Below are 27,867 nucleotides of genomic sequence, written 5' to 3' on the forward strand. Positions count from 1 at the left end.
ACATCCTTCTTGTAGTGAGGCGACTAGAACTGCGCACAGTACTCCAAGTGGGGTCTGAGAAGGGTCTTATAAAGTTGCAGCATTACCTCCCAACTCCTAAACTCAGTCCCTCAATTAATGAAGGCTAGCACACCATACGCCTTCTTGACCACATCCTCCACCTGCGAGGCCAATTTAAGAGTCCTATGGACCCGGACCCCAAGGTCCTTCTGCTCCTCAACACTGCTAAGAATCCTACCCTTGATATTGTACTCCTTCATCCCATTGGTCCTGCCAAAATGGACCACTACACATTTATCTGCGTTGAAGTCCATCCGCCACTTCTCCTCCCAGTCTTGCATCCTATCTATGTCTCGCTGCAACTTCTGACATCCCTCTAGACTATCCACAACACCACCAACCTTCGTGTCGTCGGCAAACTTACTAACCCATCCCTCCACTTCCTCATCCAGCTCATTTATGAAAATGACAAACAGCAAGGGTCCTAGAACAGATCTCTGGGGCATTCCACTGGTGACCGACCTCCATACAGAAAAAGACCCATCCACAACCACTCTCTGCCTTCTGCAGGCAAGCAAGTTCTGCATCCACAAGGCAACAGCCCCTTGGATCCCATGCCCTCTCACCTTCTCAAGAAGTCTTGCATGGGGGACCTTATCAAACGCCTTGCTGAAATCCATGTAAACCACATCCACCACTCTTCCTTCGTCAATGTGTTCAGTCACGTTTTCAGAGAACTCAACTAGGCTCGTAAGGCACGATCTGCCCTTGACAAAGCCATGCTGACTATTTCTGATCATACTAAACTTCTCCAAATGTTCATAAATCCTGTCCCTCAGTGTCCTCTCCATCAACTTACCAACCACTGAGGTCAGACTCACTGGTCAATAATTTCCCGGGCTATCCCTGTTCCCTTTCTTGAAAATAGGAACCACATACGCAATCCTCCAATCCTTCGGAACCTCTCCCGTCTCCATCGAAGATGCAAAGATCATTGCCAGGGGCTCTGCAATCTCTTCCCTCACCTCCCACAGTAACCTGGGGTACATCCCATCCAGTCCCGGCAACTTGTCTATCTTAATAGAATTTAAAAGTTCCAACACATCTTCTTTCTTAACGTCCGCAATAATGTTATTTTCCTACAATAATTTGTAGGAAAATTCTATGTTCAAATTTATGAATATGAGTAAAAATGACAACTTCACAAAACCTTTCATAAAGGCATTGATATGAAAGTAGGCAACAGTTGTAAAAGAAATGCACAAGAATATTTACCAAGTTGTCTTCAAAGACCTTGGGGGGCATTTTCAGGCCTCCCCACGGCAGCTTTCTTGTGGTGAGAGGCAATGCGCCATTTGCCGGTGGGATCTTCTGGTCCCACAAATGTCAATGGGATTTCCCATTAACTTCACCACACGCCACCGGGAAACCCATGGTGGGGACAGGCCGTTGGTGGGATCAGAAGATCTCGCTTGCGTGAACAGACAGAAAACTCCACTCTCTATCCCTTTAAATCAAAGTGTCTGCATCATCATAATCCTGAATGCCCTTTTTTAAATGGGGCATATTGATGGTCTAGTGCAAGTGTTGGGAGAAACACAGGTGTCAAAATTGTCATCAACTCTGTTGTTGTATAACAAGGAAGTAGTCATTTCTTTCTGTTGTGAGTTTCCTGCAGTTGTCACAATGCCCAATGGAAATTGGCATTATGGGCAGAAATCAAGTACAAGTGACCTGTGCTCACATTTACATTCTATTACTCAATGATTACAGTAATATATGGACTGCTATGAAGCAGAATATCTTGTTTTTATGATTCAGGATGACCAACACCATTGCTGTAAACTAACTTCATTACTAACACTCTTTGTTAACATGGACACAAAACTGCAAGACATCTACAGCCTTGTTGTAACCTTTCTTTACATATAGTATCTGACTGTCAACCTCCCACGTAGATGAGGTGCCCCTCCATCTATGATAAAGTGTATCATATTTAAAGGTAAAGTCACCCTAGTCCCAGGTGACCATTGGCTGCTCTCCTCCCCCATCAGGGGGATAGCTGACTGGTGGTGATTTAACCTAAGGATTACGAAACTTCAGTTAAGAGACAAAGTTGAGAAGGCAGGGCCTTCATAAATAACCTCAGCCAGAACAGGAATCACACCGCATAACTAACCAGCCATCCAGCCAATTGAGCTAATGGACCCATATCATTTCTAATACTTGAACTCACTACCACTACGACAATAACATACTAAAACAAAATACATAAAACCAAATTTAATGTTACAATCTCCAGAAAAAGACATTCTGGCTGATTAAAATAAATAACTACTTTAGGGGAAATGGATATATTCTACAGAGAATTTTTTTCTAACACAACTTAGATATCTATCATAGATTTAGTAAAAATGATAAGTCAAAACATAGTTTGAAAGGTAAAGAAAGATGAGCAAAGTTTTGATATTGTACCTATTTGAAGAGAAATTTACAACAAAATATAATTTGCTTTTTTTTAAATAAACTAGAGATCAAGTAATTCGATTAGTCCCAAAAACTGAAGAAGAAGTGGATGCATTAAAGAATATCATTGAACAGGTAAAGGTAGGTAGCAAATTTTTAATATTCATTTTAATAAATCCTTAAGAGGAAAAGATCTTTCACTATTGATATTGAGCATCTACTATTAATTTGAATAATGGGCAAAGAGGCATACTTGATCACAGTGCATGGTAATAAAAGGAACCTTATCTGTGTGTGCGTAATAAATATTTTTAAACATTCAAAATAAAGAAAATCATAATAAATATAACATTAGATATGTTACTCCATGTTTATGGTGCTGCAAACATTGAGTTGAGACCAGGTGGAGCAAAGCAAGAATTGAGGATGGGACTGGGGCGCAATTCTCATCCCTATTTTGCAGTCATACATTCTGTTTTTATTTTCAGATATTTTGTTTTTATAATTAGCCACTCTAGCTAAGACCAAATGTTGATTTCAGGCCAAGAGGAGTTGGGTGCCAATGGGGATAATTGCAAGATGGCAAAGGAAGCAGGTGAAAGAGAAGTAATGAGATGGGAAAAGTGTCATAGGCAAGGAAAGAAGACGATGGAAGAGAGTAAGGGAGAACAGTTGGAAGCAAAATGGGTAGAGGTGGACTATACTCCCAGACACCACAGTAAACAGCAGCACTTGGTAGGAGAGTTTTTTTCTTTCCACCCTCACCAGTTCTGGGAAAGAAACAGAATGGCACCAACATTGGTTATAACAGACATATTGAAATCAGGTCTGGAGGTAGATGTGTGGGGTGTGAAGCAGGGAATTGTACAGCTGAAAGATGCAAGGACACAATATCTGATGGAAGTGGTTTTAAGAAGTTAGTTACATAAAATAAAAGTTAGTTACATTAAAATAACAATTAAAGTTCAAATCAATTTGGAATTAATTGTACGATTTTCTCCTGGTCTTTTGTTTCTTACCTTTGACCAACATGGCTGACAGTACTACAGGCTCAAACCTTTCAGCACCATTTGGCTCAAGCTTATAATTACACACAAGTTTACCACATTTTGTTAAATCCTACCTAGCAGTTAGGGATTACTAATGTTAGCTAAAAAATTCTCTTGCAGAGCCACCTACAGATAAATTGATCTTGCATATGATGTAATCAAAGAGTCTTCATGGCATTTTGAAATTAAATGCTGTGACCTATTAACCTTTAATAGGCTGATCTTTAAATGTCATACTTTTGAAAAGTAGGTAAGTAGATGTGATTGGAGCATTGGAGTTTCTTTGCAATAGAAACTAAAGAACAAGGAATTGCAAAACCGAGGCTCAGTAAGAACATAAGAACTAGGAGCAGGAGTAAGCCATCTGGCCCCTTGAGCCTGCTCCGCCATTCAATAAGATCATGGCTGATCTTTTCGTGGACTGAGCTCCGCTTACTCGCCTGCTCACTATAACCCTTAATTCCTTTACTGTTCAAAAATTTATCTATCCTTGCCTTAAAAACATTTAATGAGATGGCCTCAACTGCTTCACTGGGCAGGGAATTCCACAGCTTCACAACTCTTTGTATGAAGAAGTTCCTCCTAAACTCAGTCCTAAATCTGCTTCCCCATATTTTGAGGCCATGCCCCTTAGTTCTAGTTTCACCTGCCAGTACAACTTCCCTGCTTCTGTCTTATCTATTCCCTTCATAATTTTATGTTTCTATAAGATCTCCCCTCATTCTTCTGAATTCCAATGACTATAGCCCCAGTCTACTCAGACTCTCCTCATAAGCCAACCCTTTCAACTCCAGAATCAACCTTGTGAATCTACTCTGCACCCTTCCAGTGCCAGTATATCCTTTCTTAAGTAAGGAGACCAAAACGGTACATACTACTCCAGGTGTGGCCTTACCAGCACCTTATACAGCTGCAACATAACGTCGCTGTTTTTAAAGTCCATCCCTCTAGCGATGAAGGACAAAATTCCATTTGGCTTCTTACCTTAATTGCTTTCCTAATATCACCACCTTTTGGCAGGAGCCTGTCATTAAAATGTAGCATGTTTACATTGGTTGTTTCCATTATAAGGTATGGATATATGAATTTATAATAGGGCACAAAATGCAAAGAAATGTAAGTTAACTTCCAGCTATGTAAAGTTTTGTCTAGACCCATCCTGCAGACTGTGAAACTGGAGACTCCTCTCCAAGGCTCAAGCATTGGCAAAATTTACAGAGACCCTGGGCTACCCAAATATCAGGGTCCTTCTGTTTATCACCCTGGTTTGAGTCCAAAAGGATGCAAAGAAATATATTTAACACCAGCATGGTTGAAGAGTTTCAGGAAAGATGATGGTGGCTATTCTGCCAAAAATATTCTAAGTGTATTCATGTGAAAACTGGAGTAAATCACTGTTTTTATCAACGGGAGCTCAGTGAAGAATCTTCCACACTCTGTGCACTGCTGTGTGCATTAGTGTGAATCACTCTAAAATTCAGGGGGTGGGGCCTATTCCCACCCAGGACGCTGGCAGCATAGTGCTTAGCATGCATTGATCTGTCAGTGCTGAGATTGCACATGTGCAGTGGCCCCTGTCTGCTGATATCCTGATTACTGGCCAGCACCATTATTCCCACAACACCGACCCTCTCAGCCCCCGACAGCCCAATCGTTGATCTCCCAGACATGTCTGGGCCCAGCCTTGACCGCCCCCCCCGCAACACACTCCCTCCCCCAGTCTCGACATCCCACCCTCCCGCAGTGCCGGCTCCTCCCCCTTCCCCCCCCGAGCAGGCCATCCCATCCCATCCCACCCCACCCCAATGCCCTGCCCCGTTTTCTGGCTTCCGTTCCTTTGCCACTGATCCTGACTGCAGAGTGGCAGTGGGAACCACCCCCCCCCCCATTCCCACTGATTGATCAGGTGCCAGGTGGGCAGTGCCAAGATGGTCCTTGGGCATTGACACTTTATCCTTGGGCAGTGCCTGAGATTCCAGGCTCGCACTAAGGTGCCAATGCCCAAGGGACACACCGTGCCGCCTGACCTTCTGCGGATCTTTCTGCCAGCTCCCTGTGAGTGGGGAGCCATAGTAATCCCCATTGCAGAGGAGAACCTAGTGGGCCTGGAGACTTCAGTCCCAGACCCGCTAATTACATTTAAAACAGATTCTAATGAAGGGCTGCACATGTGATGCAGTTCCACACTGGAAGTCTGGTGCTGGGAGACACACTCGGGGCCGGATACCCAGGGCGGATCACACTAATCCGGCCCCGCTTAAATCTCCCGACCTGCTGCACTAAAAAGTCAACGCACAGGACGGGAGAATAACCCCTGACATATTTGGACATGAATTCATCCTTGGGCTCCTTTCCAGATTTTTTTGTCATTTACCTAAGTTGAGTATGTCTTGCTAAATTATCTTTTGCATTCTTCCAGCTAGAAGCTGCCTAATATGCAGGTATTATTTTAACTAAATGATATGGGTTATTAAAATGGTCTAAAAAATAGTTGCTGCAAAATTAAATAAATGTTGCAGCAAATGTATTAAAATTTGAGGCTTTCTGTATATGTGTATACTTCTATGCGAATGCCAAATGTAAGTGGTATTGGGCAACTTATGATCCAGTCTTCCAAAAGGAAGATTGCATTTCAAAATTTAGTTTTGCCTTTGATTAGCCATGATTCCTGAAGTATTGTTATCTGTAAGAATCGGGCTCTTGTTACTGTTCGTTTTGCCACATTAGAACACAGCTGACAGGATAGCCCAGAAATGAAAGGAACATGCTGACTTGGAGAGGTTTACCGATCAGGGTATACACTGCATAATAGAGCTGGAATGGAGGCTGCCTGGTGGAAGATTGCATTGGTACTCCCCACTATGAATAGGTAGTTCTGGGTTCCAATTTAATTTTGCTTTGAATTTGTTCTTCCCTTAGAAGCAGAATACCAATTCTATCCAGGTTGTTCGAGTACTGTAAATGGAAGTTGTATGCATTGAGGAGCAACAGATCAGCTACACTCCTTTGTGTGTGAGAGAGAGAGAGAGAAGGGTGAGTGTGTGTGAGGGAGACAGAGAGGGGTGAGTGTGTGTGAGTGAGAGAGGGGTGAGTGTGTGTGAGAGAGAGACAGAGAGGGGTGAGTGTGTGTGAGAGAGACAGAGAGGGGTGAGTGTGTGTGAGAGAGACAGCGAGGGGTGAGTGTGTGTGTGAGAGAGAGAGAGGGGTGAGTGTGTGTGTGAGAGAGAGAGAGGGGTGAGTGTGCGTGAGAGAGAGAGGGGTGAGTGTGCGCGAGAGAGAGAGGGGTGAGTGTGCGCGAGAGAGAGAGGGGTGAGTGTGCGCGAGAGAGAGAGGGGTGAGTGTGCGCGAGAGAGAGAGGGGTGAGTGTGCGCGAGAGAGAGAGGGGTGAGTGTGCGCGAGAGAGAGAGGGGTGAGTGTGCGCGAGAGAGAGAGGGGTGAGTGTGCGCGAGAGAGAGAGGGGTGAGTGTGCGCGAGAGAGAGAGGGGTGAGTGTGCGCGAGAGAGAGAGGGGTGAGTGTGCGCGAGAGAGAGAGGGGTGAGTGTGCGCGAGAGAGAGAGGGGTGAGTGTGCGCGAGAGAGAGAGGGGTGAGTGTGCGCGAGAGAGAGAGGGGTGAGTGTGCGCGAGAGAGAGAGGGGTGAGTGTGCGCGAGAGAGAGAGGGGTGAGTGTGCGCGAGAGAGAGAGGGGTGAGTGTGCGCGAGAGAGAGAGGGGTGAGTGTGCGCGAGAGAGAGAGAGGGGTGAGTGTGCGCGAGAGAGAGAGAGGGGTGAGTGTGCGCGAGAGAGAGAGAGGGGTGAGTGTGCGCGAGAGAGAGAGGGGTGAGTGTGCGCGAGAGAGAGAGAGGGGTGAGTGTGCGCGAGAGAGAGAGAGGGGTGAGTGTGCGCGAGAGAGAGAGAGGGGTGAGTGTGCGCGAGAGAGAGAGAGGGGTGAGTGTGCGCGAGAGAGAGAGAGGGGTGAGTGTGCGCGAGAGAGAGAGAGGGGTGAGTGTGCGCGAGAGAGAGGGGTGAGTGTGCGCGAGAGAGAGAGGGGTGAGTGTGCGCAAGAGAAAGGGATGAATGTGTGCGAGAGAGAAACACAGACAGGGGCAAATGTGTACAAGAGAGAGATGAATGTGTAATGAATGGGATGGATAGGATAGAGGTGGAGGGACTCTTCCCGCTCAGAAAGGATAATAGGACTAGGGGGCACAGCCTCAAGATAAAGGGGGGGCGGTTTAGAACGGAGTTGAGGAGGAACTCCTTCACTCAAAGGGTGGTGAATCTCTGGAATTCTCTGCCCGTTGAAGTGGTGGAGGCTACCTCGCTAAATATTTTTAAGACGCGGGTTGATGGGTTTTTGATAAGAGAGGGGATTAAGGGTTATGGGTAGAGGGCGGGAATGTGGAACTGAGCCACGACAGATCAGCCATGATCTTATTGAATGGCGGGGCCGGCTCGAAGGGCTAGATGGCCTACTCCTGCTCCTATTTCTTATGTTCTTATGTTCTTATGAGAGAGAGACAGAGGGGTGAGTGTGTGCGAGAGAGAAACACAGACAGGGGTGCATGTGAGCAAGAGAGAGAGAGACGGGTGAGTGGGGCGAGTGTGTGCAAGAGAGGGAGACTGTGCACGAGCGAGGGAGTGTGGGGCGAGTGCGCGCACGAGCGAGGGAGTGTGGGGCGAGTGCGCGCACGAGCGAGGGAGTGTGGGGCGAGTGCGCGCACGAGCGAGGGAGTGTGGGGCGAGTGCGCGCACGAGCGAGGGAGTGTGGGGCGAGTGCGCGCACGAGCGAGGGAGTGTGGGGCGAGTGCGCGAGCACGAGCGAGGGAGTGTGGGGCGAGTGCGCGAGCACGAGCGAGGGAGGGTGGGGCGAGTGCGCGAGCACGAGCGAGGGAGGGTGGGGCGAGTGCGCGAGCACGAGCGAGGGAGGGTGGGGCGAGTGCGCGAGCACGAGCGAGGGAGGGTGGGGCGAGTGCGCGAGCACGAGCGAGGGAGGGTGGGGCGAGTGCGCGAGCACGAGCGAGGGAGGGTGGGGCGAGTGCGCGAGCACGAGCGAGGGAGGGTGGGGCGAGTGCGCGAGCACGAGCGAGGGAGGGTGGGGCGAGTGCGCGAGCATGAGCGAGGGAGGGTGGGGCTATTGTGCGCGAGAGAGGGAGAGTGGGGCTATTGTGCGCGAGAGAGGGAGAGTGGGGCTATTGTGCGCGAGAGAGGGAGAGTGGGGCTATTGTGCGCGAGAGAGGGAGAGTGGGGCTATTGTGTGTGTGTGTGTGTGTGTGTTAGAAAGAGAGAGTGGAGGGAGAATGTGGGGGTGTGAGAGTGAGCAGGGGCATTCAGTAGATGTGGGTTGTGGTGGGCAGGTGCATCAGCACAAGTGGGGGATTAGGCAGAGTGTAGTTGGGTGTGGGGAGGGCACATGGCTATGTCTGGGCAGACGTGGGGGTGAGATGAGTTTTGAGTGGAATAGCGGGCATGAAGACCACACACAAAAGTGGTGGTTTGGTTGCATGGGCGTGTGCAGTGGGTTGGCCACCTAAGCACGAGAGAATATTTTTAAGCACAAGCATATGCGAGAGAAGGGTAAGTGCGCGCGCACGCATCCAATCCGAGAATCCAAATTTTTGCAATACTCCTCTTTATAAGTGGCAAAGGTAGGACTTGAGTATTTTTAAATAAGATAACTTCTTAATTATAATAAACATGCACATAAATATGAAATTGTAAAGCCTTCTTTAAGTTAGTTTTTATGTGTTTGTACCTGTGACATCAAAACAATAATTTCAGTGGTTGAAATCTTCACTGCATTAAGAATGTTTCTCAAGGATTCCATCAGTACACTTCGAAGATCAAAAAAATGTTGCGCCTAGAAAAGTTTTGAAACACTGCTGTAACTGATATTGTGATCCTTTTTGGTGTGGAGAAATGAATTTCTAAATAGAAGATTTAGTTTATTCATTAAGCAGTGGACTTACTCATTTTTGTTAGAAATAGGATAAAATGAAATGCTAAGTTAATGCTAAATGTTGACTTTCACCAGCTATTTTTCAACTGCATCGGAGCTTGCAATAATGCACAGTTCAATATATAAAGTAAAATCATGCCCAAGGGTTCCATTTGTAGCTTATGTTTGTAGAAGTGTTGTGTTAAGGCCTCATGGGTAATGAATGTCTGTCAAACATCTGTCATTTAACATAGTGACTTACATGGCATAGGGGATAGATAGTGCTTTTGCATTATCCTTTTCCTGAAATCTGTCATCTTGTAGCTCTTTGTTCAGCAAAGATTTATTTTACTGTTTCACTAGCAGTATTATGTGGCTGTGTAACATGCAATATTCAGCAGTCATGCTGCTAGCTCGTCTGGGATTGTACTGCAAGATGTTACAAAGCAGTCCAAACATCAGAATTGTTTTGACAAACTAAAGACTTGTTCTATTATATTTCTGCTCTGCAAATGTCCACCTTTATAACCCTTCCTTGTGAAGTTTGAAGCTTCTGCGGTGCCTGCTGAAGCCAACCTGAAATTCTGTCTTCTCCTTTGAACTGGTGGCTCACTCTGATTTCCTGAAGATATGTACAAATCATTGTTGTTGAGCCATTAGTTTGCTTGATTTGGCTGCTTATTATTCCAGTGTTAGGGGAATTAATCCTCTTGTTAATAAAAGGCACATCTTGTATGTTGTTGCGATCTCCATAAAACCTGGTAACTTTTTAAAAATTAATTTTCAGATGCAAAGAACCAATGGACAGAATTTCAAAATTTAGAACTTACACTGTACAAAGTAAACTAAAATCAACATAATCAAACATTGCTCCACAAGAATCTAAATCGTAGAACTGAAGAGAAGTATTTTCACCTTAACTAATATAACTGGAATATGTTTTATGAAACCCTTTCAGTATGCGCTGTGCTTCTGGCAGATGCAAAAGCCTTCAAAAACAGTTCACTATTGCAAAAATTATGGGAGCGATTTTACCAGAATTGGCAGTATTGCTTCCGGTGAGAAAAACACCATGTTCTCTCCAGAGAAAGAGGTTGGTTTTCTCTCCAGATCTTACCACACTAAGCCAAAATAAACAGCTGAGCAAGTTTCACACTGTCATGCAGTGGGATGGAGCCTTACCACGCCAGCATAACCCGACTGCACTGAGGCCGGAGAGCCATGTTTAACAGGCACTCTGATTAGAACATGAATGATACCCCCTGCCCACCACAGAGGTCTATGGGGCACCCCCACCCCCCGCAATTAGAGTCAGTAGTCCCCCACACCCCCAAATAGTGTATCAATGCTGGCATCTACTCCTTCCGTCTGAAAATTGGATCCTTTTCCCCTTGTTTGGAAGGGGGTTTTAGGTCAGCTAGTTAGATCCACAGACAGATTTTAGTTTACAGAGACAGTGCAGTGGGAATGTGTTAAATTATTCTACCAAACAAGATAATGTTAACAGTTTGCTCATATATAAATGCAACAACAGTATTAAAATGAATGAAAAAAATTTTTTAAGTATATGTTGGAATAGTAAATGATTTAGAAATGTATTTTTAATATTTAAATGTATTTTTAATATATAAGTGTATTGTTCTCAGTTCAAAATACAAGTGCTGCAGAAATAATGATAAGGTTAAAAATTCAGCAGTTAGATGTCCATTCGTCAGCAGAATGAGTATTAGTAGTTCCAAAATCCCGGCACAGTTATTGAAATATAATGTATTAAATAGAGGCATCCATTGTCTAAACATGAGAAAATATCTTTCTAACGGGCCTGGACAGATGCTTATCTCACTGTCTTGACAATGTGCCTATGGGAAAGGTATAGCAGTAGAAGTGTCTCTAACAATATAGTAACCAGGAAGTGGGCTTTGCCAGAGGAAAGTTGTCAGGTATTAAATGGACAAGTAGAATATCATTCTGTCAAGTAGCATATTGCAATTGGCTGAAAAAATCTGACATGTTAACACTGAATGAAATTGAATCTAAGCAAATTAGAAGGTGTATCTTAAGTAACAGAAGGTATAATTGTTCTGTAATTTGGCTAAGCGCCACAGATCTTTAGAGGGGTCTTGTAGTGCTGGACCAGAGCTATTTGGCTAATGAAAGGCCTCCCACAGCTGTAGGTTAATGTTTTGTTTGTCTTGTATGATCTTTGTGCTTCAAATAAATTTTGATCATGTCTACTTGAATAGAGACCTTACCTTTGCAAGTTTTTAAAGTAGTTTTCAGTTTTTTGAGAAGTTTGGTCACCATTGTAAAGAAATCCCCACAACGTTCTGAACATCAGATCCCTTTTCCCCCACCACACAGCCATTGCTGGCATCTCCAGCTCCCATGTCTGCTCGCAGCCACTACCATGTACAAATGAATTCCAGCATCCCCCTCAAATCCCCATGAGACTCCCACTGTGGTCTGCCTCTGACACTGCCCCCGTCAGATTGGCATTGCCAGCTTGGCATGGGCATAGGGCTATACTCATCTTTACTCCCCTGGGTGGATCCCCACAACAGGTTCATGTTTGGGTATAAACTTCACCGACACGACATCACGTCAGCACAGAGTGAATATATGGTTGAGGGTGGGGGTCAAAAATGGTGAGTGTTAATTATATTTAAATCCATTAAATGTATTTAAATGACGCTTATACCCATTGTGCGTGTCAATCTGATTACATCGCTGGAGAGGAAATCACAAGTTGCGATTTTATTCATAGGATCACCGACTTCCTGGTTTCACTGCATCTTGAGGCCACACTACCAGTCCCACAGATGGCGAACATGTGCTCAAGATCTCATCCTATATATTTGCTTTTCGTCCGCCTGTTGAGTTCTACCTTTGTCTAATTCCTTTCTATCAAAAGTGATTGAAGTTTTCATTTACATTCAAGTGCACGTACCATTCCTCATACTTCTGTAGTATCAGAAATGGACTCAGTTTTTCCATTCTCCTTCAAACATTTTAACAGCTAACTTATTTCACATAGAACAGGTAACAGTTTCCCTTTTTTGTCACATTTCACAATTAAAACATTCAGTGAGGAATTCTGGGACGAATCTCATGGCAGGGGGCTGGTAAATAGGAGTGTTTCCCACTGCAGAGGCCGGCCAACCTTATAATTTGCACCTAGTGATTTTGTGCCATATTTCATAGTGGGGCAGGCATAATGGCATACGGCTGCCATCATATCTGGCTGCTGTATTTAAAAGGTGACCAGCAGCATTGACCCACTGTGGAAGAAAGGAAATGCATCTTAGAGAATACACTGAGGCTGCAAGAACCACTTGATGACACTGAATCTAGAATATCCATCTGTGGTGTTCCAGGATCCAGGGTTGCTGGCAGACTCCATATAAACTCCAGAGACAGCTTCTGGTAAGATAGCAAAGCAGAGAATCGGTTATATACAGAAAATTGCAGTTGGGCCTTCGTCTGCATTCTATTAGCAGGAAACAAATCAGTTTCACACCAGCCTTCAGTGGGTTTCCCAATCTGCCATGGCAGGCACCAGCAGAAGATCCTATGGGAAATTTGTACCAGCATAAAACTGATTTTTGGACTCTGCCGAATTCTCCCCCTGCTTAACACTGAATCCGCTAGAATCGGCAAGGAAGAATTATGCCCACGCTTTGCATTGCCTTAATGATATTTCGTGTTAAAAGACTACGTGGTTTTGCATTCTTTGTTGGTTTTTAAAATCTGTGTTGAATTGTGCATAGAACATAGAACATAGAACATTACAGCGCAGAACAGGCCCTTCGGCCCACGATGTTGCGCCGACCAGCTTTTTAAAAAAAAACACTAACCCACTAATCTAAACCAATCCCATTTCGTCCATAAACCTATCCACAGATCTCTTAAACGCCCCCAAACTAGGCGCATTTACAGCTGCAGCTGGCAGGGCATTCCAGTCCCTCACCACCCTCTGGGTAAAGAACCTACCCCTGACATCAGTCCTATAACTACCCCCCCTTAATTTAAAGTCGTGCCCCCTCGTGCTAGCTTTCTCCATCCTAGGAAAAAGGCTATCACTATCTACCCTGTCTAAACCTCTAATCATCTTATATGTTTCAATAAGGTCCCCTCTTAGCCGCCTTCTTTCCAGCGAAAACAACCCCAAATCTCTCAGTCTCTCCTCATAGGATCTCCCCTCCATACCAGGCAACATCCTGGTAAACCTCCTCTGCACCCTCTCCAAAGCCTCTATATCCTTCCTGTAATGTGGGGACCAGAACTGCACACAATACTCCAAGTGCGGCTGCACCAGAGTTGTGTACAGTTGCATCATGACGCTGCGACTCCTAAATTCAATCCCCCTACCAATAAACGCCAAGACACCGTATGCCTTCTTAACAACCTTATCTACTTGATTCCCAACTTTCAGGGATCTATGTACACATACACCTAGATCGCTCTGCTCGTCCACACTATTCAAAGTCCTCCCGTTAGCCCTATACTCAACACATCTGTTATTCCTACCAAAATGAATTACCTCACACTTCTCCACATTAAACTCCATCCGCCACCTCGCGGCCCAGCTCTGCAACCTTTCTAAGTCACCCTGCAAACTATGACACCCTTCCTCACAATCTACCACACCTCCAACTTTGGTGTCATCAGCAAACTTACTAATCCACCCAACTATACTCTCATCCAGATCATTAATAAAAATTACAAACAGCAGTGGCCCCAAAACAGATCCCTGAGGCACACCACTCGTAACCGAACTCCATGACGAATATTTACCATCAACCACCACCCTCTGTCTCCTATCTGCTAGCCAATTCCTGATCCAATTACCTAGATCACCCCCAATCCCATACATCTGCATCTTCTGCAGAAGCCTACCATGGTGAACCTTATCAAACGCCTTACTAAAATCCATATACACCACGTCAACTGCCTTACCCCTATCCACCTCTTTGGTCACTTTCTCAAAGAACTCGATAAGGTTAGTAAGGCACGACCTACCCGCTACAAAACCATGCTGACTGTCTCTAATTAATTCATTACTCTCCAAATAACTATAAATCCTGTCTCTAATAATCCTTTCCAAAACCTTACCCACCACAGAAGTAAGACTCACCGGTCTATAATTCCCAGGGAAGTCTCTTCTCCTTTTCTTAAACAATGGGACAACATTTGCTGTCCTCCAATCTTCCGGTACTATACCAGAGACCAACGACGACCTGAAGATCAGAGCCAGAGGCTCCGCAATCACCTCTCTTGCCTCCCAGAGAATCCTAGGGTAAATCCCATCTGGACCAGGGGACTTATCTATTTTCAAACCCTCTAAAATATCCAGCACATCCCCCGTATCAACTGCAATACTATCTATTTTACACCCCTGCACCCCAGTGTCTGGACCTTGGGACGGTATTTATAATGAGCCTGGAAGACTCATTATAAATATGCATTTACAATTTGTTTAATTGATTTGATTTATTATTGTCAGATGTATTAACATACAGTGAAAAGTATTGTTTCTTGCGTGCTATACAGACAAAACATACCGTTCATAGAGAAGGAGACAAGAGAGTGCAGAATGTAGTGTTACAGTCATAGCTAGGGTGTAGAAAAAGATCAACTTAATGCAAGATAAGTCCATTCAAAAGTCTGACAGCAGCAGCGAAGAAGCTGTTCAAGTCGTGAGGTGTGTGACCTTAGACATTTTTATCTTTTTCCCAACGGAAGAAGGTGGAAGAGAGAATGTCCGGGGTGTGTGGGGTCCTTAATTATGCTGGCTGCTTTGCTGAGGCAGCGGGAAGTGTAGACAGAGTCAGTAGATGGGAGGCTGGTTTGGGTGATGGATTCACAACCATTTGTAGTTCATTGCGGTCCTGGGCAGATCAGAAGGCTACCAAGCTGTGATGCAACCAGAAAGAATGCTTTCTATGGTGCATCTGTAAAGATTGGTGAGAGTTGTAGTTGACATGCCAAATTTCCCTATTCTTCTGAGAAAGTAGAGGCATTGTTGGGCGTTCTTAACTATAGCGTCAGCATGGGGGGACCAGGACAGGTTGTTAGTGATCAGGACACCTAAAAACCTGAAGCGCTCGACCGTTTCTACTTCATCCCCATTGATGTCAACAGAAACATGTTCTCCTTCACGCTTCCTGAAGTTGATGACAATCTCCTTCATTTTGTTGACGTTGAGGGAGAAATTATTATTGTAGCACCAGTTCACCAAATTCTCCATCTCATTCCTGCCTCATCATTGTTTGAGATCTGACCCACTATGGTGGTGTCATCAGCAGACTTGAAAATCGAATTGGAGGCGAATTTGGCCACACAATCATAGGTGTATAAAGAGCATCATGGAGGGTTGAGAATACAGCCTTGTGGGGAACCGCTGTTGAGGATGATCGTGGAGGAGGTGTTGTTGCCTATCCTTCCTAACTGTAGTCCGTGAGGTAGGAAGTTCAGGATCCAGTTGCAGAGGGACTTATCCCTCTTTTAATTGATTAGCTTTGTCAAGAATGACATTATGAATTGCTGTCAAACCATCCGGCTTCTGGGTACTTTGGGCTGTGAATTAGAATGGAAGGATAAATCCCCTGAAAATGTCCTTCTTATCCCCTCATTTCAGCAGTCTCCTTTGTTCTTCAAAATGCTAAATAGTCATCTGGGTATTCAATTTTTAAAACTGACTGTGAACCACTCTCTGTTCAGTTACAACACATGATCCTCTTTTTCTTTAATATCTGCATATTTCTTCTCCAAGTCGTTGAAGGTATTTTCAAGCGGCTAAACATCCAAACTTTCCTGCATAAGAATTGAATTCACCTCATCCTGTTCAAATTCAAGATTGTCTTTTCATTACATGTCATTCTGTTTAAATTCAGAATTATTTTTAATTTAAAATTCTTTTGCATGATTTAACCCTTTTTTGCCAGGAGGCATGGGTTTAAAGTTTAACGCTGCCCCCTTTGGTGCAAGCAGTCAGTTTTCTGTTGAGTAAAATCCACTTTAGCAGCTTTAAGAACTTTTAGGTTGTTTCAATATTCAGCAAAGAAAGCTTGATACTCTGTTTTATTCAGTTCACAATTCTTAAAATTTCCTTTTGCTTTACGTTTTGCCATTGAATTTGAGCTTTGTCTAATTCCTTTCCCACAAGTCGTTCTAATGTTTTCATTTACATTCAAGAGCACCTATCCTTCTTTGCATTTCTGTAGTGTCTCTGTAGTGTCAGTGCCGGATTCACCTTTTCCGCTCTCCTTCAAAGCATTTCTTTCCTTTACATCTTTAGCTTTGAATTCTGCTGCTATTTGCTTTGTCACACCTTCTCATATTTTTCCTGCATTTTTAATTTAGCTTTAACTTATTTCCAACTGCCATCTTTCTTTTCAGCCTAATGCTCCAAACTTCTTTTAAAATTAGTTGGCTGAGTTTCTCACTCTTTGGAAACATTTTTAGACAAAACATTAATTGTCGCTGTTGTTTTACAGAAAGACATTGGCCCAAAATTTCCATTTCCTGGGGAAATCATACCCCAAAGGTACCACAGAAGATGCATTGGAGGGCCACCCCAAAGTCCCCATGCAATGACAGCAAAGCAATTGCCTGGGAAGTTTAAACTTCCAATGGCAATCACCCTGCACTACGAGCTATCTGATATTCCATGATAAATGTGAGACTGGGTGGCACAGTGGCATAGTGATTAGCACTGCTGCCTCACAGTGCCAGAGAGCCGGGTTCAGTTCCCAGCTTGGGTCACTGTCTGTGTGGAGTTTGCGCATTCTCCCCAAGTCTGCTTGGGTTTCCTCTGGGTGCTCTGGTTTCCTCCCACAGTCCAAAGATGTGTGGGTTAGGTTGATTGGCCATGCTAAATTGACCCTAGTGTCAGGGGGATTAGCAGGGTAAATATGTGGAGTTGCAGGGATAGGGTCTGGATGGGTTTGTGGTTTGTGCAGACTCGATGGGCCAAATGTGGCTGCCCTCTGCACTATAAGGATTCTATGACTTTAGATGGTTCCTACTCTCTTAGAAAAATAGTTACCCAGGAAAAGATAGAAGGGTGAAAACCACTTTTAACTCCTGGAAAGTAAGTCCTGTCGCCGCGCCCGCCCCACCCCTGCCGAACTATGGCCTCGACCACCCTTGACAAACGTCCTGACTACCCACCCAACTCCCCCCCCCACCAAAAATCCTTCTGATGTCCCCCCTCCTCCCCTGAACACATATCTGTTTTCAGAGATTGACTCTTGCCAAAACTCAGCTAATACAAAGACTCACGAAGTCAGTATCCTGGTTAAAGATATATCTTTATTTGACCAACGATCACTGAGAGGGATAGCACTGAGCAGTCCAACTCCCCCCTCAGGAGAATGCTCTGAGCATTCCAGTAGCACTCTGAGGTTACAATACATCAGATGGGACAGTTATATATTTTCAAGTTTGCTATTCCCACCTTCCCGTTAGTTATGAACCAATCATCATTAGTACAAATCAATCATTGTTAACAGTTGCCAATTACATCCTACCCTCTGACTTCATGGGATTTCATTGGTCTGTAGAATCCGGATTCTCTTTTCCCCTGCTACTTAGCAACCCTGATGCTTAGCTATAGAGTTCAAACACACTGTTCTCACCAACTCTCAGTTATGTCAGTGGTCAAGTCAGTTGATATACCCATGTCTGAAAAGCACTGTCTTATCAGTACAAATTGAACAGCCCATTCATACTATGACTTTGAGAACCCATTCTGTCCTTAACTTATACTGATAGAAATATACACATTCTGTGGTTTTCATGGTTTTTAAGAATGTGGTTCATCTCGCTCAGTCTTCATCCCATCATGATCTGGCGCAGCCTACCTTTGGCCAAAGGGTACAGATTACTTTCCAAAATACATGTTTATTTCAGAAATACTCTTATTTGTTTAAATCTCTGATTGTGATTATATGTGTCTTTACACAAACAGTACCTGTTAGTCGTAAGTCTGATCTGGAATCATTTCGCTTAGTGCTAATAATTTTATCAGTGTCTTAAATCCCTGATTATTTGGAATCTCTGTAACTATCCAATCTTTCCCCCATTCCCAAATATGTCTTCTACTAGTCCGAGGAGGATAAGTTTCCTCTCTCGGGCTGTTTTGCCCACCAAGATAAGATTTCTTATCTCCAGTTTCTCTGAGAGTTTCAAAACAAAGGCTTGGTCCTAACATGCTTGTGAGATAACTCATGGTGGTCTGCCATTACTACATTTTCTTTTAAACTTGAAAATATTATAGTCTTTCCAGTGGGATCTTATTCCCAAAGCCACGCTCACAAAATTCTTCCATCAGAATCATTTCTGCAGGTTTCTAAAAATCTTTTTGAACCTTCATTGATTGTACTACCTATTGACTACAATTACCTTTCATCAAGCAAGTTCCACAAGAATCTGACTGCTTCTTTTCTAAATTTCTGTCTGTAAGCCTCTTGGCACTGACTCTTATGCATTGAGAATCATATCATTTTCACTATATCAAATTCGCCAGAATGCTAATCTATATTAAAAAAAGTAAATTTCAGTGGGTTTCTGTTTGATTTTCTCACCGCATGGCAACTTGATCATATGGATGCGCCTTTGAGCTAAGATATTTATCTTCACTTTACTACCTTTGAAGAATGTCATGTTTCATTTTTAGTTAAAAGAACCATTGTAACATACATAACGGTCAATGCTCATGACAATCTGCTGAAATGGTAATTAGAGTGTGATCAATGATCAGTTGTACTCAACTATATTAGAAGAATGGAAGAATTGTAAACCTCTCCAGTTGAGGCTGGATGCTTGTGCTGAATTTGATCTATTTGTGTATGGAGTAAAAAAGGACTTATGATACATGAAAAACCCGTAAACCTAAGACATCTGCTTGATATCTAGACCTATTCAGTGGTACACAACGCTAGTGCTGTGATTTCTTTCATTTCTATCAAAAGCATATATTGCTTCTTGGCTGCAAGTCCAGTTTCAAGAATTGCCCAGGCCAGAGATAACATTATTATTGAGGCACTGCTCCATATATCTTGCTCTTCACTGAATTACAGGCACAGTTTTTGCTATTTCATCTGCAATAGGTAGATGTATTCCTGAAAGCCTACTTTATATGACCTCAAGCCTAATTTGGTCCCTGGTTTCCTGCTAACCCTCCTTGTTTTTTTACCAATCTTTCAATAACAAAAAATTGATCCTGCAACACCCATATAACTGTGTTTACCTAAATACTCCTCTTTAACAGTTCCATAAAATAATGCTGTTCATTCTTTAGAATGTGGCTGCACTCCTCTGGTGCGTTACAGATCTTTAATATCTGTGAAATTAGCATAGTGAGCAAAGCTGCTCATTACTTGTTATTTGCTAAATGTAGATTTAGTAATCTCAAGCACCATTCGTGCAAGTCTAATCTGTTGTGTCTACTTGCTTATTCATAGGAAAAGTAAAGAACATGGGCAATAGGTATTGCCCGCTCAATTTTGTTGATGTTCATGTTGAATATGTTACAATTTTGGATCTTTAGATTAATGGAAAAAACTTCTATTCTAGTTAATGTAATTGTGTTGATTAGCATCTTGTATACAGGGTGAACATTTTAACAAAGCACTGTAGATCTGCATCCATCTCACTGATTATCTATCACACTTTAGTGTTTGGTAACTCATGTAAGGCCTGGCATTTTTGCCCTTGGAGATTCAAATTAAAGTAGTTTTTAAGAATCTATCAGGAGAAATAAAAGGAGACATTGACTGAGCAGGGGCTATGAATAGTGATTTATATGTATTCAGCAATATAAAAGTGGCCACAGAAGTTAAAAGAATGGATAATGCACAATTAAGTGAAGCCCATTGTTCCCGTGGAAGCGATTTTATTGAATTGTCAGCCTTAAGCATCACTAAATAAATTACAATCCATTAATACATCGCAGGAATAGTTATATAACAGAATATCAGTTTATAACTAGAACTGAAATGCATAAAAATTACAGATTGCTTTCTGCCTACAGGTGGATTTGTGGCAACCCAGCAGTATCCCATCTGTGAAACTTGGTGTTGTTGCAGATATACATGTACCCAGAAGCACTTCCCAACAATTCTTCTGGTCACTTCTGCAAACTGGAATTGAGTTTAAGTAAGTCTATAATTTATATTTTAAACTTGCATATTTTTGTCTAAATGTGTGTTGATTTTATTTTCTAGATATTCAATTCAGTAACATAATGCCTGACAATTTAACTTACTTTGTACTTCTCATTTTCAGGGCTTCCTAATTAACACATCGTGTCCTTATTGAGTGAGTGGGCAGGTCAATTTTCTTCAATACTTGCCACACTGTGACTTTAAAATCAGCTGCCAGAAAACAAATTAACTGGCCTGGTTTGTCGTTCTTTCAAATATCTCTCATTTTCCCATGGAACAGATGGTTCACTTGGCTTAGCATCCCCCCTTGTGGCACTGATGAAATTATGAACTTGCTGTGTGCACAGGAACTTGGACCTTTACTATTTGCTATTACTATACTTGCACTGTTACCCTTTGGCAGAGTACGATGTACTCACCATCTGCTCACTTAACCCCCATTCCTGCTGAACTTCTGACTACCATTTTCCTTTCTTAGCCCCAATGTTTGCTGACAATGTACATTTTCCTTGCTTCTCAGCTGCTGATTCCTTCCTTAAATTATCGCTGCCATTACAACCCCTAAAAAAAATCCCACACAGAACTCATTTTATCCTTGGCAGCTATGACCTAATCTCCAACTTCCCTTTTCTTTCTAAAGTCCTCGAATGTGTTGTCATCTTCCAAATCCATGGAACTCCATTTCTGAAACCCTATCTCCAGTCAGGTTTTTACCATTATCAAAGACTGAGATGGTTCCTGTTAGTCACAAATGAGGTCTTATGACTGTCATACATTTTCCCTTTACGTTTTCCTCCACCTTTCTGCAGTGTTCAACACAGTTAACCATACTGTGCATGCCTTTCTTCCATTTTCCAATTCCATGTAACTTTCCTTGCTCGGTCACATTCTTACTACCCAACCAGAGCAAAACTTTGTCAAACTTAAGTCAAATCGTGGATGAACATTTTACCAAATATAATTTTTCAATATAATTTTCTCTTTACACTGAGCAGTACATTTTATTTTCTGTGTTCATTTGATTTGGATCCATCTATCTTGGAATATATTAACTGAATTAATTTAGCTGGTACAAATCGCATGGGTTGAAAGAATGGGGGTGGATGGTGGGGTTCTTCCAAAGAAGTTCTAAGTGCTGAATTTGCATAAAAACTGGAGTAAATCCTGCTGGACTTTCAGCGGGATTTTCAAAATGAATCTCCCATTCTATGTGCACTGCAGAGTGTACTAGTGTGAATCGTGTTAAAAATCAGGGGGGCAGGGCCTATGAAGGCAGCATAGTGCTGAACGAGCCACTGTGCACGTGCTGATCTATCAAAGCCGAGATTGACGCATTGCCAGCCTCTCAATTGCTGGCCAACCCAATCGCTGGCCAGCCTCAGGATCCCTGCATTGCTGTCACACAGACCTCTCTATGGCCCAATTTCTAGCCTCCCAAACCGCCCTCCCCTCTCCACCAGACCAACCCCTGACCCCCACCTCGATGACCAACCCTGATCACTGGCCTCACTCCCTCTGTCTCTCTGAGTACAGTGGGACCACCACCACCACCACCACCAAACCACCCCCCCCCCCAACTCATAGAAATCATAGGAATCCTACAGGGCAGGAAGAGGCTATTTGGCCCATCGAGTCTGCACCAACCACAATCCCACCCAGACCCAAACCCATATCTCTACATATTTACCCGCTAATCCGTCTAACCTATGCATCTGAGGACACTAAGGGGCGATTTTAGCATGCTCAATCAACCTAACCCACACATATTTGGACTGTGGGAGGAAACTGGAGCACCTGGAGGAAACCCACGCAGACATGAGGAGAATGTGCAAACTCCACACAGACAGTGACCCAAGCCGGGAATCAAACCCAGGTCCCTGGAGCTGTGAAGCAGCAGTGCTAACCACTGTGCTACTGTGCCACCCAATCTCCCCTCTGCTCTCCCCAGGCCCCTGCACTAGGCCCCATCCCCATTCAGCAGTGCCGATACTTGGTGGGCCATGCCAAGGTGCCCCAGGGCATCGGCACTTTGCTCCTTGGGCAGTGCCATGGAGCACCCCTAGTAATAGTGCCCAAGAGGCAATGCTGAGGGGTACCCACTTTACCCCCGACCTCCTAGAGGGCCTCTAGAGCCCCGTTCATTCCAGCAGGTTTGGATCATTAGCTCTCTGCAAGAGGGGAGCTATTATAAACCCCGCTGGAATGAAACACTGCTGGCAAGAGGGGAGACTCTTGCGGCCTTGGAGATTTCAGTCCTGGGCCCACTGATGTGATGTAAATTCTAATTTGAATAATTTATACAGCTCCATGCCAATTTCTGGCATGGAGCTGATGGCGCTGGAAATCCAGCAGTTGGAGACTTGCGTAGGCCATAGCACCCAGCAGGAAGCTTGCTACACGGCCACCTTTAGAGCAGCACAGTGGGCCAGGAGAACTGTCCCCTGGAACTCTGTCAGTACATATAAGTAGAAATTGAACCAAAAAACAAGTTATTTAGAAAAGAGAGTGTAAAACAAAACAACAAAATAATTTAATTTTATAGTGTGATCCCAAAACAGTAAAATAATTTCTGAATCAAACTGAACACTGTGCCATTTTCAGCAGGCATTTCCTCCATCACTGGTATTGTAATGAAGGAAAGATCGTTGTTGAAAACAGCTGAAGATGGTTGGTCATAGGATACAGCCACGAGAAACTCTGCAAAAATGTTATGGGGCTGAGAGGATTTACCTGCAATAGCGGTTTTTATTGTGCTTGGTGTGAATCTAACCTCTGAAGCTTTTTTCCTCCAATTCACATCAACTTCAATTTTGCATGATTTGCAGTATGGCTGATTTTTTTTTTATGACCGCAGGAGATGTTAATTGCTGAGCAAACCAAATCACATATGGAGACTTGTTTCTGGACCATTATCCTTTGTTTCATATTCTGAAAATGGAAAGAAATCTCCTGATCTCAGCAGCATTGAATTCCAGTATCACTTTTGGGATTTTAAAAATTAATATTTATTAGTAAGGAGAAAAGAAAGCATTAGCACATAAGATTACAGTTATGCCATTAAACTAGTGTTTAACTGCATAACATCGCCCAAAAAACTCACTTAATCATACCCACAAGTAAATGTCTTGCAGCCAGCACTCGCTAATAAATGAAAATCTAGTAATACTGAAGAACAAAAAAACTGTTATTGCTTTAGTAAAGATACATCACAAAACTTCTCAAACTCTGCTGCAAAAATCCAAGAAACTTCAGACACAAGACTGCTTTCTAAAACCCTAGGCTTTTCTGGTTTGACTGTATGGCTGATTCAAACTCAGTATCTTCTCCCAGTACCATGCTATTCTCAGGATGTCTTCCCCACACAATCAACACAACTCAGCTCAACATCTTTCCCTAAGTATCCATTTTCCCTTTCATCTTTGGTTCCATTATGCTCAGCACCCCTTTGAATTTAACTTTCCTAAGATACAAAAATCTTTCATTTTTTTTCTATTGCTTGCTTCTCCTTTCAGATCAAATAAAATTTAATAACCTACACAAGTTTGCTCATGAAATCGTTGTAAGCTGCAAAGGCATTTTACTGCCCTTTGAAATTTAACAGCTGTAAAAACCAAGTTCCTCTGTATCTCCGAATGCAATTTTTTAAACTCTTATTAACCTAAATCCACCTGCCTCAGAAAAGCAACCAGTATAATCAAGGACCCCACGCTCACCAGACATACTCTCTTCAACCTTCACCCTCAGGACAAAGATGCAAAAGTCTGTGGTCATGTACCAACAGACTCAAGAATAGCTTCTTCCCTGCTGCCGTCAGACTTTTGAATGGACTTACCATATATTAAGTTCATCTTTCTCTGTACACCAGCTATGACTGTAACACCACATTCTGCACTTTCTCCTTTCCTTCTTCCCTATATACTCTATATTATGCTTTGTCTGTATAGCTCGTAAGAAACAATACTTTTCACTGTATGCCAATACATGTAACAATAATAAATCAAATCAAATCACCTGATCATAGCTTCATTAGAAAGACATGCATTTAACATCTCTGCTCATTTTTTCTCTCAATTCTGCCAGACCAGCTGTCTCCGTGGCCTTTCCCCAGCTTAATTAAATGAATTATACACACTATCATATTTTTATTTCCTTTGAAAAGAGTTAAGAACTATATTGTTATGTATATATAAGTATACATGAGTATCCAGGATGCCACATCACTCACTACTGCATTGTGTATTGAAATAGCAATGCATGGCATTCTGCAGTGCATGGTGAGAACTGGAAAAGTACACAGTGTCAGTTCCAATATTTGTGTCTGGAAGTGCAATTATTTCAAACTTCTGGGAAGTAAAGTTTAAAGTATTTATTAGTGTTACAAGTAAGCCTACATTAAAACTGCAATGGAATTACTGTGAAAATCCTCTAGTTGCCACACTCCAGCACCTGTATGGATACATTGAGGGAGAATTTAGTATGGCCAATGAATCAAACCAGTGCATCTTTCAGACTGTGGGAGGAAACCAGAGCTCCCAGAGGAAACCAAACCCATGTGGACATGAGGATAATGTGCAGACACTGTGCAGACAGTGACCCAAGCTGGGAATCAAACCCAGGTCCCTGGTGCTGTGAGGCAGAAGGGCTATCCATTGTGCCATCGTATTGCCCACCCATTGTGCTGCCCACCTGCCAAGTTGTTTCCATAGCTGTGAAGAAACTTGGGATAATTAAATTTGGAAACTTCAGTCAGATTTCACATTCTCTGGCAAGATCAGTGGCAGAGATTCCTGGTATGCATATCATAACACAGGTGGTCATAGATTTGCACATTTACATCCCAGCAGCTGCTCAACTTTCTTTTTTCCCTCAATGGAAGGATTACTGCTCCAAACTGTTAAGAAATCAGCGCCAATTTAATAAGAGGGAGTGAGATTTCAGTTATGTTGTGGCCAGGTGAAAGTCATAAGAACGTAAAAAATGTAAGAACTAGGATTAGGAGTAGGCCATCTGGCCCTCGAGCCTGCTCTGCCATTCAATAAGATCATGGCTGATCTTTTCGCTGACTCAGCTCCACTTACCTGCCCACTCACCGTAGCCCTTAATTCCTTTACTGTTCAAAAATTTATGTATTCTTGCCTTAAAAACATTCAATGAGGTAGCCTCAATTGTTTCACCTGGGCAGGGAATTCCACAGATTCACAGCCCTTTGTGTGAAGAAGTTCCTCCTCAACTCAGTCCTAAATCTGCTCCCCCTTAGTTTGAGGCCATGCTCTAGCTCTGGTTTCACCCGCCAGTGGAAACAACTTCCCCACTTCTATCTTATCTATTCCCTTCAAAATCTTATATGCTTCTATAAGATCTCCCCTCGTTCTTCAGAATTCCTATGAGTATAGCCCCAGTCTACTCAGTCTTTCCTCATAAGCCAACCCTCTCAACTCCAGAATCAACCTAGTGAATCTCGTTTGCAACCCATCAAGTGCCAGTATGTCCTTTCTCAAGTAAGCAGACCAAAACTGTACACGGTACTCCAGGTATGGCCTCACCAGCACCTTATACAGCTGCAACATAACCTCACTGTTTTAAAACTCCATCGCTCTAGCAATGAAGAACAAAATTCCATTTGCCTTCTTAATTACCTGCTGCACCTGCAAATTAACTTTTTGTTATTCGTGCACAAGGAAATCCTGGTCCCTCTGTACAGCAGCATGCTGCAATTTTTTACCATTTAAATTATGATCCATTTTGCTGTTATTCCTATCAAAATGGATGACTTCACATTTCCAACATTGTACTCCATCTGCCAGATCCTCGCCCACTCACTTAGACTATCTATATCCCTTTGCAGACTTTCAGTGTCCTCTGCACACTTTGCCCTGCCACTCATCTTAGCCTCATCCGTGAATTTTGACATACTACACTTGATCCCCAACTCTAAATCATCGATGTAAATCGTAAACAATTGTGGTCCCAACACTGATTCCTGAGGCACATCACTAATCACTGATCGCCAACCAGAGAAACATCCATTTACCTCCACTCTTTGCTTTCTGTTAGTTAACCAGTCCTCTATCCATGCCAATATATTACCTGTGCACCTTTATCTTATGTAGCAGTCTTTGGTGAGGCACCTTATCAAATATTTTCTGGAAATCTAGATACACCACATCCACAAGTTCCCCATTGTCCACTGCGCATGTACTGTTCTCAAAGAATTCCACCAAATTAGTCAAACATGACCTGTCCTTCATGAACCCATGCTGCACCTTTCCAATGGGACAATTTATATCCAGATGTCTCACAATTTCTTTCTTGATGATAGATTCAAGCATTTTCCCTACTACAGAAATTAAACTAACCAGCCTATAGTTAGTTGCCTTTTATCTACCTCCTTTTTTAAACAGTGGTGTCACATTTGCTGTTTTGCAATCCGCGGGAACCATCCCAGAGTTCAGCAAATTTTGGTATTTTCCCCACCATCTCTTTTAGTACCCTGGGATGCATTCCATCAGAGCCAGAAGACTTGTCTATCTTTAGCCTCATTAGCTTGCCCAATACTACCTCTTTCATGATAATGATAGTTCCTACAGGTGATAGGTCCTCACCTGCCATAGCCGCCTTGTCATCAATTTCTGGCATGTTATTTGTGTCTTCCAGTGTGAAGACCAACACAAAATACCTGCTCATTCCCTCGTTTCCAGTTATTACATCTCCCTTCTCGTCCTCTAAAGGACAAGTGTTTACTTTAGACACACTTTTTCATTTTATATAGTTGTAGAAACCTTTGCTCTCTTTTTATATTCTGAGCTAGTTTACTCTCATAATTTATCTTACTTTTCTTTATAGCTTTTTTGTGGCTTTCTGTTGACCTTTAAAGATTTCCTAATCCTCTAGTTTCCCACTAATCTTTGCCACTTTGTATGCTTTTTTTTCCAATTTGATACCCTACTTTATTCCCTTAGATATCCACGGCTGATTATCTCTTTTTTTACAACCCTTCCTTCAACAATTTGTGCGCATGTACATCCAGGTTCCACTGTTCTGGAACCCTTTATAGAAATGTATCCTTTGTTTTCTATTGTCTCTCCACATTTTCATAAGAACATAAGAAAGAGGAGCAGGAGTAGGCCATCTAGCCCTTCGAGCCTGCCCCGCCATTCAATAAGATCATGGCTGATCTGTCGTGGCTCAGTTCCACATTCCCGCCCTCTCCCCATAACCCTTAATCGCCTTGCCTATCAAAAACCTATCAACCCGCGTCTTAAAAATATTGA

The 27,867-nt window shown here is 43.1% G+C and overlaps 1 protein-coding gene across 1 annotated transcript in view; it reads left to right on the forward strand.

Annotated features, from left to right (window-relative positions):
• cpa6 (carboxypeptidase A6) overlaps positions 1–27,867 on the forward strand; it is a 112,696-nt gene that overhangs the window by 24,135 nt on the left and 60,694 nt on the right. Inside the window, exons 2-3 of the mRNA XM_080194119.1 lie at positions 2,532–2,607; positions 20,464–20,588. Of these exons, the coding sequence (XP_080050245.1) occupies positions 2,532–2,607; positions 20,464–20,588 (201 nt within the window). The remainder of the gene's footprint in view (positions 1–2,531; positions 2,608–20,463; positions 20,589–27,867) is intronic.

Source organism: Carcharhinus amblyrhynchos, chromosome 8 (assembly GCF_965287045.1).
Source record: "Carcharhinus amblyrhynchos chromosome 8, sCarAmb.v2.hapA, whole genome shotgun sequence".
Taxonomy (NCBI): Eukaryota; Metazoa; Chordata; class Chondrichthyes; order Carcharhiniformes; family Carcharhinidae; genus Carcharhinus; species Carcharhinus amblyrhynchos.